Genomic DNA, 18,103 nt, shown 5'->3' on the forward strand with positions numbered 1-18,103 from the left:
AGGGAAGTGGTGCTGGCCCCTACCCTGGGGGTCTTTAAGAAGAGGCTGGATGCCTACCTGGCTGGACTCATTTGAGTCTCATTTTTTGTTTTGGGGTTTTGTTGTTCTCCCGCCCTGGCGGGGGGTCGGGCTAGAAGACCTACTAGGTCCCTTCCGACCCTAAATCTATGAAACTATAGTTTGGTGTCGTCAACAACTTTTGCCAGTTCACTTTTAATACCCAAACCCAAATCGTTGATAAGCATGTTGAAAGGCACTGGTCTGAGTATGGAACCTCGAGGGACGCCCAAGGGTTGACTCTGTCGTTCTGCTCAGAGGTTGGACAATAGGTTTCTCTGGGATGGTTGGGCAGGACTGATCCTGCCCCAGGCAGGGGTTGGACTAGATATGACCTCTGGAGGTCCCTTCCAGCACCACTTCTCTAGGACTATATAAAGTGATCAGGGAAGTTTGGCTCCTGCCTGCAATATGGTAACTAATGCAGGGGAGATTGAGTGATCCAGTGGTGGAGCAGAAGACAAAGTCAGCTCCATGGCAACTGACAGGAACTTCACATCTCTCTCTTAAGTACCAACACTGTAATTCAGAAACGTTCAGGCAGACATGTGCTTGCAAAGTCCCAAGCTACTTCAACCAAGTGCTCCCTAGGAGCACAAGCTGGGGCAGGCAGAAGTCACCAGCATTTTATGATGACAAGTAAGCAACCAGTCTGGCTCAAGAGCTGTGCAACATAGATTATGGCTCATGCCTTGTCCCTTCAGTCTATACAACACTCCCCCTTCCTGGCCTCTTCCATCCAAACCTTTTCTGGGATGCAGTTACCAGCTTACCAAGGAAGTAGCATGGTCTCGGGCAAGACTGCACTGGCAGGGAAACCCCAGCTTGAAAGGCTCAGAGCTTTCCACAGCACGTACAGCTCAACAGCCCTAGGTGTCAGGCTGCAGAGCCCTTCCTGTCCTGAAGGAACACCTTTACTGCCCTGTGCGTCTTGGACTTGGCTCCTTCTGGGGTGGAGCTGAGCAGCAAACCTTTGAAAACCAAGACTGGGCTCCTGTCCCACCATGGAGCCTGCTGGGGGTCTTACCTTTGGTACTGCAGCCTGGAAAACAAAGTCGGTCATGTCCAGCTCCGTGCTGTTGGAGGCCTGTATCGTGATCACGGTGACACTGGGATTTGTGTTTGACCTCTCAAAGGTGAAGTCAATCTTCAGCCCATTCTTACTGTACGCAGTGATAGAGGGAATGCCTGCGGAAGAGAGCAGTCGCCCGACAGGGACTTGGTGTCACCCAATGGCGCTGGACCCCCTTCCCATCACCAACCCAGTACAGCCTAGTGTGGAACTCTGACTCCATTAACTCATCTCCTTTGTCCTTCAAAAACTTTGCTCCCAAGCTCTCTCAACTCCTTCCTCTTCACAGCCCCCCACTGCAAAAGATGGGCACACCACAACACCCTGGGCTTGGCTTTCACAGGTTCCTACCAGCAGCAATGTCATTGAAGAGAGGCTGTGATGAGAGTCCATCCAGCAGGAACGGAGGTTGCGATATCTGTGGGGCAGGGGTAGGGGCAGAGGCTGGAGAACCTATGGGAAGTGTGAAGAGGAGACCAAAGTTTAGTTTGCAGGAAGTGGGGGAGACTTCTCCCACCTTGAGAACCAACCAGTCAGCGCATAACACTTCTGTAAGCAGACACCAATGGAGCCATGTCCCCCCTGCCACCCACCCACAGGGCATTGCTGGTTTTGGCTTCTGTCAGCAGAGTAACCCCTCAAAGCAAGCGTTTCTCCAGGTAGAGAGAAGAGGCGCAGACTCCAACTTCTCCTGGTAAGTGCTCAGCCTGGCCCAAGGCAGAGAGTGGAGAACCCCCATCTCAGCCCAGATCGTTCTGCTGTTTGTATCAACCTGGGCTTCCACCCCTGAGGGCACACCATGCCTTGGCAGAAGGGTGCCTGACCTCTCACATCTACAGCCAGACTGACACTCCCTCCCTCCTACTGAGGGCAGAGGTCCTGGAAAGCTTCCACAGCGACAGCTGGGGCTCACCTGTCAGGTTAAGGTCTCCCAGGAGGTCGAGGAGCTCCCCACCAGCAGAGGCCGGCTTACTCATTGGCGCAGTGGGAATTACTGGGGTAGTATCATTTCCTCCCAACAAGTCCAACAAATCATTTGCCTAATGAGAAAGTGATAGAGGCAGTAACACACTCAGCTCCCCACTGCCTTCACTTTTACCCACAACAGACTCCACTTGTTTGCAGACTAAAGGGACCCACTGTTACAGACTAGTCAGAGCACCTCTGAATGCTAATTAAGTGGTAACTTAATGCAGTTCATGGTCTCAGTCCTGGGCTCTGCAGGACTGTGGCAGGGGAGGGAGGAGTCCCATGCCAGCAGACAGGTCAGCACTCCTCCCTGGGGCTGTCTCCACCCATCTGCAAGCACTGCTCCTGCCTGTGCTCCTGTTGTGGCAGCCTCTGCTGCCCATTGACCTGCTCCCCTGGCCTGGAAACCAGCAGGGGAGAGGTTGCATCAGGCAGTCAAGACCTGGGTTGGAGAAGGTGGCAACAAGGAGTCAGGTGCTCACTGGGGAGACGGCACTGGTCTCCCAGCACCTTAGGTCAGAACGACAGTGGGAAAGGCTGCACTGTGGGAAGGGGGCAGCTTCCATTACCTGGCTGGTGGGCTGCAGCCCAGGAGGAGGAGGTTTGGTTTCCAGCACTGCTGGCTCTGTCTCTCCATTGGTCTGCACGACCTCAGTGGGGCCATTAGTGGTCACCTTCTCCATAACAGGCATTCTCTCAAGCAGGGCTGGCCTGAAAGAAGCTGACACGGTTACACTGTGCCATCTCCCCTGGTCCCAACCCAAACCCCAAGATACAGTAAGAACAGGGTGCACAGAGTACCTGCCCTTCCCTGTCTGAGCTATGGGATCACACAAACAAGCCTGAGCCAGCTAAAGACTCTGACCCTGCCTCACCCAGTGTAACCTTGCTACTGACTGACACTGTCCTGCATAGCAGGGATGGAGATAAGTCCTGTCCCCATTAGCTACATGAGACAGGTTCCACTGCAAGGCTGGGACAGGAAGCCAGGACTCAAGGTGAGAATGGCTCAGCAAATCAGGCAATGGAGCTAGAAGATCCAATGGGAAACATCAGTTATTCACTGCCAGCCTCAGCAACTTGAACAGGAAGATGATCACCTGGGTCTGAGGCCCAGTAGCCCCTCCTGGAAGGGCAGAAACCAAGCACAGGAGGTGGGGTGTGTGCACAAGGGCAGGTGACATGCCAGTTCAAGCTTCTGCAACCAAAGAAGCAGAGGAAAAAATGCTTTGCCCCGAAAGGTGGCACTCGCCACTGAGAGGTGAAGCTAGAGCCAGTAAACATGATGCTGACCAGAGTCCTAGCAAACTGCTGACATATCTGGAGCACTGGAGAATGGGAAGCTGCACTAGTCAGAATCGTGAGCTTTGGCAGGACTCACACAGGCCATGGGGTTAGCCTCTCCCTACTGGCGCCACACAAGGAACCTCTTGCACTCACCTCATGTGGTCATACTTCTTGAAGAGTGCGTTGTATTCCACTGCTCTCTGCTGAAGCTCCACGTCGATGCTGCTGCCATAGACGGACACAACCTTCTTGATGCGGCTGCAGGACAGATGGGGACCAACAGGTCTTAAGCAAGGGATCAGGGTACACCTGCACGGCTGTCGCTGCCTAGCAGAGGTCTGTGGAACCCCTGGTAACTCAGCAGGGACACCCATTTTAGTTTAGTTTTTGACCTGATGTCTACACGGCCCTGCATGCCTCTGTTGTCTAGCTATCACTTGGCTGGAATACCATGATGCATACTGCCCAACAGCCCCTGGAGAGATGTGTGCAAGGAAGAGAGCTGCTCATTCTCTTCTGGCAAAGCAGAGGGGAAGTCAGGACAGTGCACAACTAAGTGAAGAGTCTCTTCCCCAACAAAGAACTTTCAAGCACAACTGCCAGCATCTGGCTGCAGTCTCCATGGAGTGCAGACTATCCACAAACACACACACAAAGGTCAGACACTCTCTGACAAATACCCTGACTCTGTCCCAGCACAGCTGGCACCCATGGATCTTTACCACCTGTCCTACCCTCCCATGCCATGCCAGCTCCTGCCAGACACTCACTTGACCGTGCAGGTGAACCGAGTGGAAAGCTTCATGATGGCAGTGAGAGCATAGCCTCGCGTGACGGATACAGACATGTTTGATATCAGGATGCTTTCCAAGATATCAAGCACTTCATCTTCCGTTACCTGCAGGAACCAAGAAACCAGGGGGAGTGTCAGACATCTGTGCAGACTGACCCTTCCCAGGCACACAACAAGGTCATTTCCTCTCTTGCTGCCAAGGTGGGCGAGTGGCAGCTGTTCATGCAAATCTCCTCCTCTTCCATGAGCCCAAGAGCACCTGACTCTGGCCCCAGCTTCCCCCTCCCACAGGCGTACCTGAATTGGTTCCTCCTCTTCACACTGACCAGACACCAGCAGATCTCCATACTCTCCTATGCACCAGGAGGCCACCTGCACCAGGGACTGCTGTAAGAAGAATCAACCAGATACATCAGGAACAAGCTGTGCAATATGCAGGTAAACAGAGCTGAGGACCAGAACAGCTGACCTAGAGCACCATGTACGCGCAGCAGGTGTGGTCTTCTGGCCAGGCTCAGAGCCAGATTCCCAATAGGGCAAGCAGAACAGGAACAGCGTGTCACTAAAAGAAAAGGTATAGCCGAGGCAAATACCAGGCTCCCACCCCCACCTGAAATGGTGATGGATGTTACGCTTGGCCTGGAGCTTACTTAGCAAGCACCAATACTGGCTTATGACAACAGCAGCATGGAAACCAGAGGTCACTGCTGGACAAGTACCTGGGAGTAGTCGCCAAAGATAGCTTTGTAGAGTCTCTGCACAGTGTAGGCATGCATCTCCATGCTGTTGGTTATCAGCTGGATCAGGTTGGGGACAGCATCATCACGAACATAGCTCCCTGCCTGAAAGAGAAGTCACATCTTCAAGGAACATGCCAGGTGTCCCTGTTCCACCTTCTTCCAACATACTCCCAAGAGCCTTACAAGCCACCTGAGGTCTGCTAGCAGTTAAAGGATTTCACCCTCCCTCCACATTTGCTAAATCTACCTGTCACATCTCATTAAATCCAAACTGTGAGCTCTCTGGGGAGGTGACTTATGATACATGCACATAACAATGAGCCTTAATTGGGATCCTGCCTCCCCAGTGTGGGAAAAAGAGAAGCTGACTTGGCAACTTCTCCTGACCACTGGGACTAGCCCTGGTCCCCGCATAGAAGGGCCACAAGAAGACAAGACTCTTCAGAGGTTTATGCTGGGCCCATCACCGTGGGGGCCAGGAGAAGATAATATTAGGTTTGTAACAAGATGCACTGCATACATTTTCCCTGCTGGCGGAGAACAGCTGCAGCTTCCTAATACTGTACATCTGAGTCTGAAACATTCTCTGGACAGATTAACACAGCATTACACAGGCTCCCAGAAGCTTTTCTTTACTTGCCTCTATGGCAAAATGATTTCCTCATGGCCAGTGTTTTCCTTTTCCACCTTATGGCAACCAGAGGAGGAGCAGGCGCCCCTACAAAGGGAAGCTCTCTGAGCTCTCACAGGCCTGAAGGCATGACTGCTCTACAGGCCAGCCCACCTTGTATGAATTCATCCACACTGAGGGCATGGTACAGAGGAACCTTGGACTTCAATACCAACAGTAGCAGCATGGGAGGCAGCAGCACCAGGCCCTCCATACCAGAAGTGCCTTTGAAAAAACCCTTGGCTTTTGATGAAGGCAGTCAGATCCCACTCTGATGAAGGAGGATGAGTCCAAGGGACTGCCCTGCCAGCCTGCCTTTACAAGCCCTTTGGTTAAAGGCCAGGAACCTGAATACTGAGAGCCATCAGATGATCCACCCTCAACCTAAAAGCAGCTGTGACAGAAAATCCAAAGAGAATGTGTGCAACCCTGATGAGCTCTGTTTCCTAGCTGGCCCCCTCCATAGCTCCTCTCAACGTTCAAGAATTGGCTCTCATGGAAAATAATAAATGTTAATCATCACCAAGGATGCTGCTCCTTTCTGTACTGGGACCATTCTGGCACCTGAGCCAGTCCCAGTTCCCCAGAAGAGCCATAGTCTCAAGTGAGCCCATCAGCCTCACCAGGTTGGCCAAGAACAAATCATCAGGGGAAACAGCAAACAGATCAGCTGGTCCTTGGTATTGTGGTTATGAAAAAGAACCTAGGACTACCCGACTAAGGTGGTCTATACTGACTAGGCCCTCGTCCCTCAGGCAGCGTTTGGCCCCTTGGCCATGGCTGTCCCAAAAGGGCTTGTGTTTCCTTTTCCATCTGCATTGCCTGCAGCACAAGAAGGCCCTGAACCCAGCTAGAACCTCTGGGGATGCTCCAACACGAGCCACAATGACACCATTCCACAGCAGCTTCCCCCAGGCTCTGCTGAAACGTGCTTTTTGCCTCCCAAAACAACATGAAAAGAACGACCTTGCCAAAGGTTTCGGGACCCCACTATCCACCCCCAAAAGGTGCTCCATTTATGCACTGAGGCTGGCTGTTGGCAGCAAGACAGCGCAGAGTGGCCAAAGACTCTAAATACTAATGCAACCTCATCTCTGCAGGGTTAGAGCAAAGTACCCATGGGTTCTCAGGGAACAGGCTTGCTACTTACCGTTGTCAGGACTCGCATGATTGTGTCTATGTGCCAACGCTTGGAAGGGGCATATCTGAGAAAACAATTTGGAAATCAAGTCAAAAGGTGACTACCATCAGCAGCTCCTGCTAGCATCTAAGCCTCCTCTCCATTCACCTCCCAGCCCGTTGCCTTCCAGGACGTCTTTTCACATTCCTTTGGAACCTGTCTCTCTCCAGCCTACAGGATGTCAGCTGACAGACCAGCAATCACGATGCAGCCCAGGGCACTCTGCACAAACAGCGCCACAAGGTTGTTCTGCCAGCTAGAACATGCCCCCCACCGGTCACAGTGCAATAAGCTGGATGCACCAAATGCAGCACCTTGCTGCTGCTTGGAATAGAGTCCAAGTCCTGGACTTGTTTAAATGACAGACCCAGTTGTTAAGCTCTCACATAAGATGCCCGTCCCACAGCAGTCAGCACTAGACCGTACTGCTCCTCTAGGCAGGCCTGCTGCCAACTTGCACAAGGCTCAGTCTGCAACCTACTGAAGTGTCCCAGCCTCGTTTCTTCTAGGCAGAGGGACAGTGCACACCTACATAATTCCAGACCCCAGGAGGGCATAACGTGCATATTAAATCCTTACTTTTCTGCTGCAAGGAATATTCCAGATGCACAATCCGCCTTGAACTCAGGCTCACAGGAATCCAGGAAATACAGCAGTTCCTTCATCATTCCACGGATGTTGTTTCCATTAACCAGAGCAAAGCTCAGTTCCATCGCACGCCTGGGACAAGATGGAGGCAAGCGTAACAAGTGACTCGGCTATCACAGGCTGCACAAATGCTGGTTTCTCATGCTCTCACTGTTTGGCGAGAGAAGAGGCAGCAATGCTCATTTATCCTGAGGGGGGAAGGGGCCCTGAAGCAAAGGGCCATCACATTCCCATCCATGGGCTGTTTCCAAGTTCTCCACCAAAGGGATAAAACAAAACAACGGAGCGGTCCCAGTAGTCTGCAAAGATCTGTCCCTGCAGCTAAGTTCAGTTGAGACATGGGAGAGATGGCAGGACAACCGCAGACTTTGTCAGGCTTCACAGGTTTTAGTTCAATTACCTGACTTCCTCCACAATCCAAAACAAGCCAAGCCAGAGCACCTCACCCAGCAACCCCTGCATTCAGATCATAGCAGCTAGTCAGACTAGACACCCAGACTGGATTTAAAGGCTCCAAGTAATGGAATGCGCCCAGGCCAGCTATTGCAGGGGTTACCTCCAACCCCAGTGGTAAAAGTTTTGATAGCTCTAGCTTCTAGCCATCAACTCATTTTTTCAGCTGCTAAATCAGGGAGCTCTACATCAGAGGCCTTCTGCCCATGTAAGTACTTGCTGGCAGTCACCAGCCTACCCCTTACCCTACTGCCCAATAAACTACACAGACTGAGCTCGTGCCACAATAAAGGCAATATTTCCAGATCTCAAAACATCAGTCCTGAAGCTCCTTCCTGAACCTCCCCAATTTCCCACCATTTCGGCAGTTTGGGACTAGGGACTCACGTTCAGTTGGGTCCATATAACCCGAGTCCTTTTATTCCTGCTATTTAATAAAAGGTCTCTTATGCCTAACCCTGCTGGGCAACAGGCTTGTCCATGTGCGCGTCATTTTAACCAACAACACAGCCAGAGGCACTTTGCAAACTCTGCTCATGACAAATACATTTCTTGAACATATTAAGGGATTAGTTCTCTTTATGGAGCTACCAGCCCCAGTTTGATCACATCTGGCATTTGCATCAAGGTTCACATGAAAAAGGCATTTTGTACTGCACCACCCAGGCATTTCACACATTACAACCTGGCTACTGGAGACAGGGGTAGGAACGGGGCTTAACAGAGGACCAACAGTAAAACGTACAAGATGGCCACGCTTTTCCCTATACCCAGTTCCACAATCTCAAGCCTCACAGCTTCATCTGCTCCAAGGAGTCCATCATGCTGTGAGCCTACGGCTGGAATGACAAGTGTGTTGTCAGCAGCTTGAGTGTCAGCATTGCAAGAGAACGCTCTGCCGATGGATCACTCTAAAGCTTCATCCTCCAACAGCACAAAACAGAGTACAAGTTTCCCTGGGGCTCCAGCATGCATTCAATTTCCTAGCAGTCTCCAACACGTCTCACCTGACGTCCTATACTCAGAGGCCACACTAGTCCCTGACAACATAGCCATGCCTCTATTTATAGCTGCATGCAAGTCCCAAGTCAGCAGCAGAGATATTCTGATCTACAGAATCCTTGTGCTGTAAGGATAGATTATGCAAAACCTACTAAAAAGATAGACTAAGCCCAGCTTTAGCAGAAAAGCAAATGCAAAGAAATCAGAACACCCTGGGCAAAGAGCAAAAAGAAATCTAGAACACAGTAGCACAAAATGCAGATTCACTTTGGCAATTAGCGTTCCGTATGTATAAATCATCATCATTATTGTACAATCAAGAGTCAAAAAAGGAGTCAGGACATCTCAGAAGGGGAAACAAAACCTGTTTGCAATATGCTGACAGCAAAAGAGGGGGGGGAAAAAAATCTAGGGCTGCAAATGCAGAGACACTGCATCACAGAGCAAGCACACAATGGTCTCCATCTCTCCGATTCTGGTGCAAAAATGCATGGTACATTGCACCGATTTCTAGTCACCAATTAGAGGAAGACTCCTGACAAATAGGAGGGTGTTTAGAGAGAATGGTCAAAGAGCTGGGAAGAAGACTTACAAGAAAGATTAAACGAACTGAATATATGCAGCTCAGCCAGCGAGGAGACATGAGGGAGTGGGATGGGAACCATAACAACAGCCCACTGAGCCAGCAGGACAAAGACTAGAGGGGGAAGGGTGACTTGATTGTGGTTAAAATGGTCATCAGGAGTAACAGGACAAAATTAAGAGGAAGAAAATTTAGGCCAAATATCAGGAAAAACCTTCTTAATAGCAAGACGGAGTAGGCTCTGGATTACCCAAAGGAGCAAGTGGCAACCTCACACTGAGCACTAAGAAGGAACAAGGAATGCTTCTGCAGCCCAAGGAGCAAAGCTGGACAATCTAACAGATTTGCCTCCCCATCCATCTTCCCAAGTCTTCTTGCCTAGAACCTGTACCACAATAGCAGAGCCCTGCGTAAAACCCAGAACAGTGCAGAGCTGCCTTGTCCTCCACACAGAACAGAGCTGCTCTGGACATACAGTAATACAGTCATGGTGTCATTGTAGCTCCAGTGGTCCAGGGAGCATGAGAGAAGTGAGGTTTGTTGGGTGATATCATTTAATGAACCAAATACATAACTGTGAGGGACATCAGATAAGCTGTACACAAGGAAATAAGAAAGCCATTGCTCCTTAGCTTGCAGCATCTGTTTCCTCCCTAGAGCTGAGGGAAGGAACTCTGAGCAGTTTTCCGGTGCAAGTCTCTCCCCCAACTGGAGAGAGAACTGAATAAAAGACATCACAGACCAAGTCTTGCTTCTGGCACGTGGGGATTTACAGCTGGGGGGGGTTACCAAAAAGAGGCAAACTGCATTTGACATAAGTCAGTTCAACTCCCATGTTCCATAGCACAGGCCTACATTATCCTGGACAGTTAACCTGCCTCTCCCCTCTCACTGCCCCACAGTGCAATCAGGACTCAACCAGTTCACCAATTGTGCAGTTACCGTTTAATGGAAACATCCAGATCCTTCAAGCAATCCACAATGGTGCTTCTGTGCCGCTGGACCGCATTGTGATCTGTCTGCACTGTTTTCAACAAAGACGTCAAGGCAACATATCTGGAATAAGAACACAAGGCAGAATCCCACGTTAATTCTAGTCATCCTCTTTCACTGTAAAAATGTTAGCCTTTCTCTGACAAAGCAACATGGATGGCCCCATACCACTGAGAGCCAAAGGAACTGTAGCATGCTGCTGTCTGCCCTGCCCAAAGGAGGGTCTCCAACTGGTGCATGCAATTTGCATACCAGAGTCAAATCAGACCCTTTCAACCTGGAAGGCTGGCTACACTGCTGCCATCAAACACATGGCTCATTCACCTGGACAAGTGGCACTCTGGCTCAGAGTCCTCATGCAAAAGCCAGGGTAAATATGGACCTTATAGGCCAAATAAGATATATAGAGCGCACCACCTTTTGTGAACTTCAGCTCACTTCCTCAGTGCTGTGAAAGGACTATACTGTAGTCTGCTACATAGTCCAGTGTATAAAGCAGAGCAAGTCTGGAATCCTCATATCAGCCCAGATCAAACTGCCTACTGCTGCTTCAGCCAATAAAGGAAAGCAAGCAACTTCATTGGCTACTGGAACAAGCCTTATCTGGACTATTCCAGGACATCAGGCAATAGTTTCAGACTCACTGGCCAGGAAGCGTATGGCCAGGATCAGATACGTGGACAGCAGCATACCATAGTTGTGAATGCCAGTCTGCCACATCCACACCTTCAGCACCTGCCACCACTTGGTCTTATGCTACTCTGCTTTGGCAGAATCTTCACATAACAGTGTCCCACATACTCCTCCACCTCTGACATGCTCCATTGAACTTACCTAATATTTTTGTCATTATTTAACAGGAAACGTCCTAGGATGTTAATGGCTAACACCTGCAGAAAGAGTTCGAGATGGTTAGTGTCCACAGGAGACTACTACTCTGCATCACTACTCCACAAACCCTCAGCTTCTTGCTGCCAAAGCTACTAGCAGGGGTTTAGCTGAGAGGCAGAAGAGAACTCCATACACCAGCTAACCAGATGCCATACATAGCAGCAGGCTGCTCTCTTTAGAAAAGCCTCTCCCCCAGAGGCAGTGAATTCACTCTGGGCCCCACTACTTGAGCGTAACAGTTAGCTTTCACATGGCTTTCTGGCATGCCCAGCCCCAGGAGATGAGCTCCACTGAATCAGTCACCTCACAGCTAACCTCCCATGCACCTGGCAAAGAGCACCAGGGTAAGGGCTACGTACTCGCAGTCCGCTCTCAGACTTGATGTCCATGATAGTCAGCACAGTCTCATAGAGAATGGCATTTCCCACATTTTTACTTGTTTCTGTATTGGTGGCGACCTGGAAGAAACCAACAAAAAAGTAACTATAGCCAGTATCTGGAAGGTGCACAGCAGCCCACCAGTATTCACTATCTTCCCACACACCCAGATCTATTTTTGCCAGGACAAAATCACAGCCCCTAGGAGCCCACAGTTGCATAATGAGAGCCACCACCCGTTGCTGCAGGGAAAGGCCAGTCATCCCATGTGAAGTACTGGGAAACCACACTCACTAAAAGTAGCAAAATTAAGTTAAAAGGGACAATTCTGGCTGAATCTCAGCTTAGCCTGGCAGGCCTCACCTGTGCAAGTATATCATTCATTGCTTCACTCGAGTCATCATCATTGCGTCCCAGAATCCTTAGTAACCGCAGGATCCGCACCTGGAAGGACAAAATGCAGGAAATTCCATTACATCAGACAAGCACAGGAGACGCAGGTCAGATATTGATCTGGCAATGAAACCAGTCATCTGCTTTAGAGCAGAGAGGAGGATTTGAGCTCTCTTCCCTTGACGGGATCATTCCTAGGTCCACAATTTTTACTGTGCTTATGTCTCCTCCCTCCAACCAGAACCACAAGGACCAGGAAACAGAACGGAGAGCCCCAATGAGGCTAGGAGCTGCGTCCCCCTCCTCCCCCAACCAAGAGCTTGCACAATGTGCTAGGAGCACAGAGGCCAAGCCCCAAAACAGCGATGAAGATATAACTATTCATAAGCTTCATCAGTCCTTACCTGCAGGAAGGGGTCACTGATCCCAGACACGTCATGCTCTGGTGAATATCCAGACATGATAAGGTTTTTTAGGATACGAACTAACTGGGGTACAAGCTGAGAGAGAGAAAGAGTCATCAGAAACTCCATGCAGTGAGACCCTCCTCACACTTTTGAAGTAGGGATCCAAGAATGAGCCCTGCACTTGGATGTGAGGGCAGTATTCAGATCCTTCCTCACGTAGCCCAGCCCATGGTACTAGGGAAGCCTTCTCTGAATACCCATGACTCAGCAAGGGGACACCCAAACCTCTGGCCAGGTGCTGACCCCCACCACAGCTGCTCAGAGTGCTGTCCTGCCAGCTCTCAGTCAATACAGACATTTGTAGAGCTGCTCTCAATGCCATACAGGAAGAATGCAACCCCCTGCCAGCAGCAGGTGGAAAGGAGGGGGCTGGGACTTCTGTGCTGTCCCCAACCTGGCTGCAGAGCACCTTCACATCACCCTCTGGCTCCTTTGGGCTCAGTTCCCTAGGGAAGAGACCACACTCCTGTTACAAAAAGTCCTGACCCTGAAGGCCCTGTGACAGTGCAGAAGCAGGAAGATCTAGCAATGGTCACCCTAACTCTGATGGAAGAAGGAGCTTTTTCTTTCCTGCTCTCCCTCTTGGATTGTCCAAGAAACCCTGGAAGGAGATTCTCCACCTTGTCTCCCTCCCCCAGAATCCATTAGCAGGCAGCATTTCCCTGGCTGGATCCAGAGCCTGCCACCAAACCCTGCCCTTGCTCTCACAGGTCTACCCACATGATGCTGGCCCAATTGCCCTCATTTCCACTGCTGCTCAGAGGTTCTGGGTAGCAGCAGTGAAACTGACTGTATTCAAGGCTCTGACCTGCAGCAACAGCATCAAAACTGCCCATTGATTCAGGAAGACAATGCTGCAGCCTGTTCTGCTCACACCTGGAAGCTTTTTGAACTGTGGGGGCTAGAACATTACAGCAAGAGCTTAGATCCTGCAGGTGTGCTGGCCTGGGTCTCTGGGGACAGCTTCTCAATCCCAGGAGCAAACTACCCTGATTTCAGCCTGTGTCTGCCTTTAGGAAAGTGGCATCTCTATGCAACAGCTTGACTGACAGTGCTAAAGATGGAGCGAGCAGAGACAGGGGTCTCCTTAATGAGACCAACTCTAGGACTGGGAGCAACATAATGGCACTGTTCTGAAGCAGCACATAGCTCCGGGGGCATTTTTCAATTAGGGCAATGAGGGCGCATGCTAGTGACCACAGTACAGGGGTCAGGATTCCACAGGCCAGTTGCTACAGGCCTGCTGTATGTTTGCAACAAAACATCACACAGCTGGTGCGCACTGCATAGGAGATAAACAGAGGCCTATTAAATAGCTACTTCCTGCCAAAATCCTCCTGCTACTAATAGAGGTGGACTGGTACAGCACAGAGTGGGCAGGGAAGGAGAGTGGCAATGCAACAGCCCCCGTTTTACTCTCTTCCTTCTATGAGAACTTTTCTCGTGCAGTGGTGCTGCAGCCTGACTGCCAGGTGACTTGCAGTGATGTTAAAGTCAATCTAGTAGCTCTGCAGCTGAAACTAAAACTAAACCCTCCCATCCCATTCTTTTCAGTGAGTACAGAAGCTAGCATGATAACTTCCTAGCCAGCCACCTCCACTGCAGTCTTTTCTGCCAGCAGGACTGACTGCTGGACCTTGGCAGGCTGCCGAGGGGGGCAGAGACAGGGACTGTGTGCTCCGGAGAAGGAGCACTGGTCAGCAGACAGGGTCTGGCAGTTTGGTAGCAGTGCAGAGCTGAGCTGATCTGCAGAGCTCCAGCTGCACAGAACATACACTGTGGGCAATGTCCCATGCCATCAAGATGCTCTGCCGGCAAGGACCACTTCCACTTGTAGGTTTCAGCTGGCTCTGTCATTTTTCTGCCTCTCCCCAAGACCTTGGAAGCCTTCCAGAGGCCCTCACAGAAAGGAATGAAAAGGGCAATTTCCTTCAGACCCGAGGGAGGTGTGGTTTTCTATTAGCTGCCTGCAAGGGACAGGCAAATGACTCCTCTCCCACAGGACATGGTGTGCATGAGCATTCTTGGAGCCCCGCTTCACACTTGGCTTTGTTGCGCACAGGGCATGCGAATAGGACTGATGACAGGACAAACAGAGGGAAAGGCTACAGCCATAAAGGTCAGTTGCTGCCCCACCTTCCATCCCTACAGCCAGCTGCTCCAAGGTGAGGAGAATAAGCCAAGTATGTGGAGTGTGCCTGTTCTGAACAAGGTGGCCTGTGATCCTCTGTATGCTTCCCAGGGCTACTAGACCTGCTGGCCCTTGTATAAAAGGGCAGGGTCCAAATTCCTCAGAGCTGGTGAAGCAAAGCCCACATTGCAGCAAGGAGAATATGCCCAGGTTCCAGTGCAGAAGCACCCCAGGAGGTTCCTAGTACTCCTCAAACAAGCAAACAACAGACCAAAGCAGGTTCAACCTGAGTGGCTACAACTGAGATCCAGGGCTGCTGCAGACACAGGAATTTAGTGACAGGACATGACTGGACCACAACAAACATATTAGACAGCAGGGCTGAACTAGCATGTGACATCAGTCACGAAGGCAGCATTGAGGCATGATGCCTCCATGTGGTGACTGGACAAAGCAGCCTCTACAGACCCACGCCAGCATGCACCATCTAGAAAAGTTAACGCTTACCTTCTCATTCTAACACAGAGCAGGATTCCAAACAGACAAGAGGGACAAAACAGACGAAGCAGGCATTAGGGACAGACCAGTGTCATACTGTTCACAGCATAAACCACCACAAGAGAGATGGCTAGAAGAGAGTGCAACCAAAACAAGGACCTGGTACAGGCATTAGACTGAGTGCCTCACTGCTCTCCCAGCGCTGCATTAGCCGCTAAGGAGAGACAGTGATGGGCAACGGCTCCAAGCACTTCCATCGTCCCATCACACATTCCCCTCCTCTGGCACACACGGCCGGGGGCAGGGAGAACCCCAGCTCCAACATGGCAACATGCCCAAGCCTCTGAAAGAACATTTACTGGCCACGCAGGCCAAAAGGAGCTCATCGCTAGGAGTGGTCAGCGCAGCAACTGGCTCCATCAGCTTTTGCTTGTCTTCCAGTTCCTCCCTTGCCCAAAGGGATTGGAACCATGTGCCAAGGAGGCCTTCCAACCACTTCTGAAGGAGTTACAGTTCTACAGTTACATTCTGAAAGCAGTAGACACAGCAAGAGGTTACAGCAGGCAGGGGCAAGAGACTGGTGCCAAGTAGAGAGTATTGTAACAGAAGGGCATCGCTTCCTAGCCCTGGGAAGGACACTGCTGGCTCTTGAACTCTTGCCTGCTACCCTGGCAACCCTGGGGCAAGGCCATCGGTACCACCTGCAAGGTGGATAGGAACTGTATTGCAAGTGCTTCACATCTGGCACGTGCAAAGACAAGCATGTAAGACTAAGGTTCGTGTGTGAAGTGTAACTTTTACTTTAGCCCCCCGTCATTAAATTACACAGAAGGAGATAAAATCTATCCCATTCCTGAGGCCTTTGTACAACCAGGTACAAAAGAAATGGGATTCCCCTGAATACACGCGACAGAACTCGCTGCAAGTTTTATACTGAACATGCATGAAAAAGTGATCCATCAGCTGCTAACAACTTACCTCTTTCACAAGGACGCTCAGAATGATTACACGGAAGATTCCCAATTCAGTTTGCAATTGTGTGTATAATGTGTTAAAATATTTGTGAAGCACATATCATACAGCAGTCTCATGTTCCTCACTCAAAACTAGACATATGGATTTTGGTCAAGCTTCTGTTCATGCTCCTTTGGCCATGAACAAGGAAGTACAATGTTGGCCCAGAAAGAATATGTGAACCATCAGCAACACTAGTGAAACTTTGCACTTACCTTTCTGAAGTGTGCTAGCATGTCTGGGCTTCTCTCACACATCTCTGTGAGAAGGACAACTGATGTGTGAAGAACACCTGTAAGGCCAGAAACAAAACTAGCTGCATTTATCTTACAAAGGCTGCAGCCTGATAAAGATGAAAGCCACAAACACCAGAAAACAGAAGCTGCAGATCTATAATGTCCCTCACCTAAGCTATTCTGTCCAAAAGGAGATGCACTGCATTTGCAGCAGGCCCCAAAAGCCAGCAAGCACACATAGTTTGTAGTGGAGTAGCAGCTAGACAGAAAAGGGCCCTGTCTAGAGGGGATTATATGCTACACAGACAAGGCAGACAGCAAGATGCAGGCTAATGTAAGATGTTGAGGCAGCAAAACCTGTTCACTGCACTTGCATGGAGCTGCTTTTCTTACTCCCTAGATTTGCTGACCCTGTCTCAGGGCTGCTGTCATACCCCTCTATTCCCACAGCATGGGAGGGCAGATGTGTGAACTAGGAGAATGGACTATGTGATGTCATGCATGGTTTGATAAGAAAGGACAAGGTGTCCAACGTTTGGATATTTGTCCTTAAATGCTACACCTGAACAAGCACTTCAACTCAGAAGAGAAGTGCAGAAAACGGCATCCGAAACAACACATTTCAAGTTTGCAAAAAAGTTATTCTCTGACCAAGACCGTTCTGGGTCCAAAGAACAGCTATGTAAAGTGCCCCCTTCTTGCTCAGCAGCCTGTTTTGCATTGCAAAAACCATGCAATTCATCTAGTCCCAAGAGCACTACTGAGATCCTGCCACTCTGGGAACACAAGCTGAGCGCTATCCTGTTTTGCTCACCAGCTCCAACTGCATTGTCTTGATACAGTCACATTACAGACAAGCCAGATCCCAGGTGGGGCTTGTAACCTGAGCAGCCAGGAGGTCTGTGGTCTTGCGCAAGAGTGCCTTGAGGTCAGAGGAGGTTCACATGGAACCCCATAGGGCCATTCTTGCAAGGGAGAAACGTACCACAAATTAAAGTCCACTTTGCTAGAGGCCCTTTAAGTAGCATATCAGATACAGTCACTATCTTATTTACCATCTGCCTTGAAAGAAAAGCAGCAAGTGCTTTGGCAAATCAACAGAAATACCAGTGTCTGTGGATTATGTTGTGCAGCTTCCTGCAGAAGCAAAGAATCACCTCTAGCTCTTTGCCTTCTGCCCTATGCAAAGCATCTGCTGTCACAAAAACAGAACTACACAGCATTCATAGCTCTCAGCCAAAGGCTGGGTTAGATGGAAGTATATGCAATCCCTACAGGGAGGAGCAGGTGGGACAAGGCAGGGCCTTGCCTGCTGACATTACCATGGTTCTTCTCATTCAGCAGGTTTTTGGTGGCCGGCAGGAACATCTCCATGAGTTCAGGCACCTTCCTGATGACATGCACAGCACACAATGCTGCCTGTAAGAGGAAAGCAGCATTGTTAAGCGCTTCCCTACTGTGGACTGTTGCCAGCTGACTCCAAGGAATAGCCATCAGGACCAGAGATTTCACAGAGGTGCCCACTCCTAGATGAAAGCTAACAAGACAAGTGTGTTCATTATCTTAACATGTGCTGCCTGTTCTCATGTGCAAAGCCTGCCCATGACCGCCAAGTCCTGGCTCTTGGCTTGTGGACATTTCAGTTTTG

General features: G+C 50.2%; 1 protein-coding gene across 2 annotated transcripts in view; it reads right to left on the reverse strand.

The window, feature by feature from the left end:
- AP1G1 (adaptor related protein complex 1 gamma 1 subunit) overlaps positions 1–18,103 on the reverse strand; it is a 43,168-nt gene that overhangs the window by 9,905 nt on the left and 15,160 nt on the right. Inside the window, exons 4-21 of one of the 2 annotated variants that reach the window (XM_019505321.1) lie at positions 17,778–17,874; positions 16,435–16,511; positions 15,215–15,223; positions 12,514–12,609; positions 12,080–12,160; positions 11,698–11,796; positions 11,282–11,337; positions 10,397–10,510; positions 7,348–7,488; positions 6,739–6,793; positions 4,898–5,020; positions 4,476–4,565; positions 4,156–4,283; positions 3,539–3,643; positions 2,668–2,809; positions 2,043–2,169; positions 1,481–1,582; positions 1,085–1,245 (exon numbers count right to left, since the gene is read on the reverse strand). In XM_019505321.1, coding sequence (XP_019360866.1) covers positions 1,085–1,245; positions 1,481–1,582; positions 2,043–2,169; positions 2,668–2,809; positions 3,539–3,643; positions 4,156–4,283; positions 4,476–4,565; positions 4,898–5,020; positions 6,739–6,793; positions 7,348–7,488; positions 10,397–10,510; positions 11,282–11,337; positions 11,698–11,796; positions 12,080–12,160; positions 12,514–12,609; positions 15,215–15,223; positions 16,435–16,511; positions 17,778–17,874 — 1,803 coding nt within the window. The remainder of the gene's footprint in view (positions 1–1,084; positions 1,246–1,480; positions 1,583–2,042; positions 2,170–2,667; positions 2,810–3,538; positions 3,644–4,155; positions 4,284–4,475; positions 4,566–4,897; positions 5,021–6,738; positions 6,794–7,347; positions 7,489–10,396; positions 10,511–11,281; positions 11,338–11,697; positions 11,797–12,079; positions 12,161–12,513; positions 12,610–15,214; positions 15,224–16,434; positions 16,512–17,777; positions 17,875–18,103) is intronic. The other variant, XM_019505322.1, reaches the window with a different exon arrangement.

The sequence above is a fragment of the Gavialis gangeticus genome, unplaced genomic scaffold (genome assembly GCF_001723915.1).
Source record: "Gavialis gangeticus isolate Ggan-Ray unplaced genomic scaffold, GavGan_comp1, whole genome shotgun sequence".
NCBI classification, from domain to species: domain Eukaryota; kingdom Metazoa; phylum Chordata; order Crocodylia; family Gavialidae; genus Gavialis; species Gavialis gangeticus.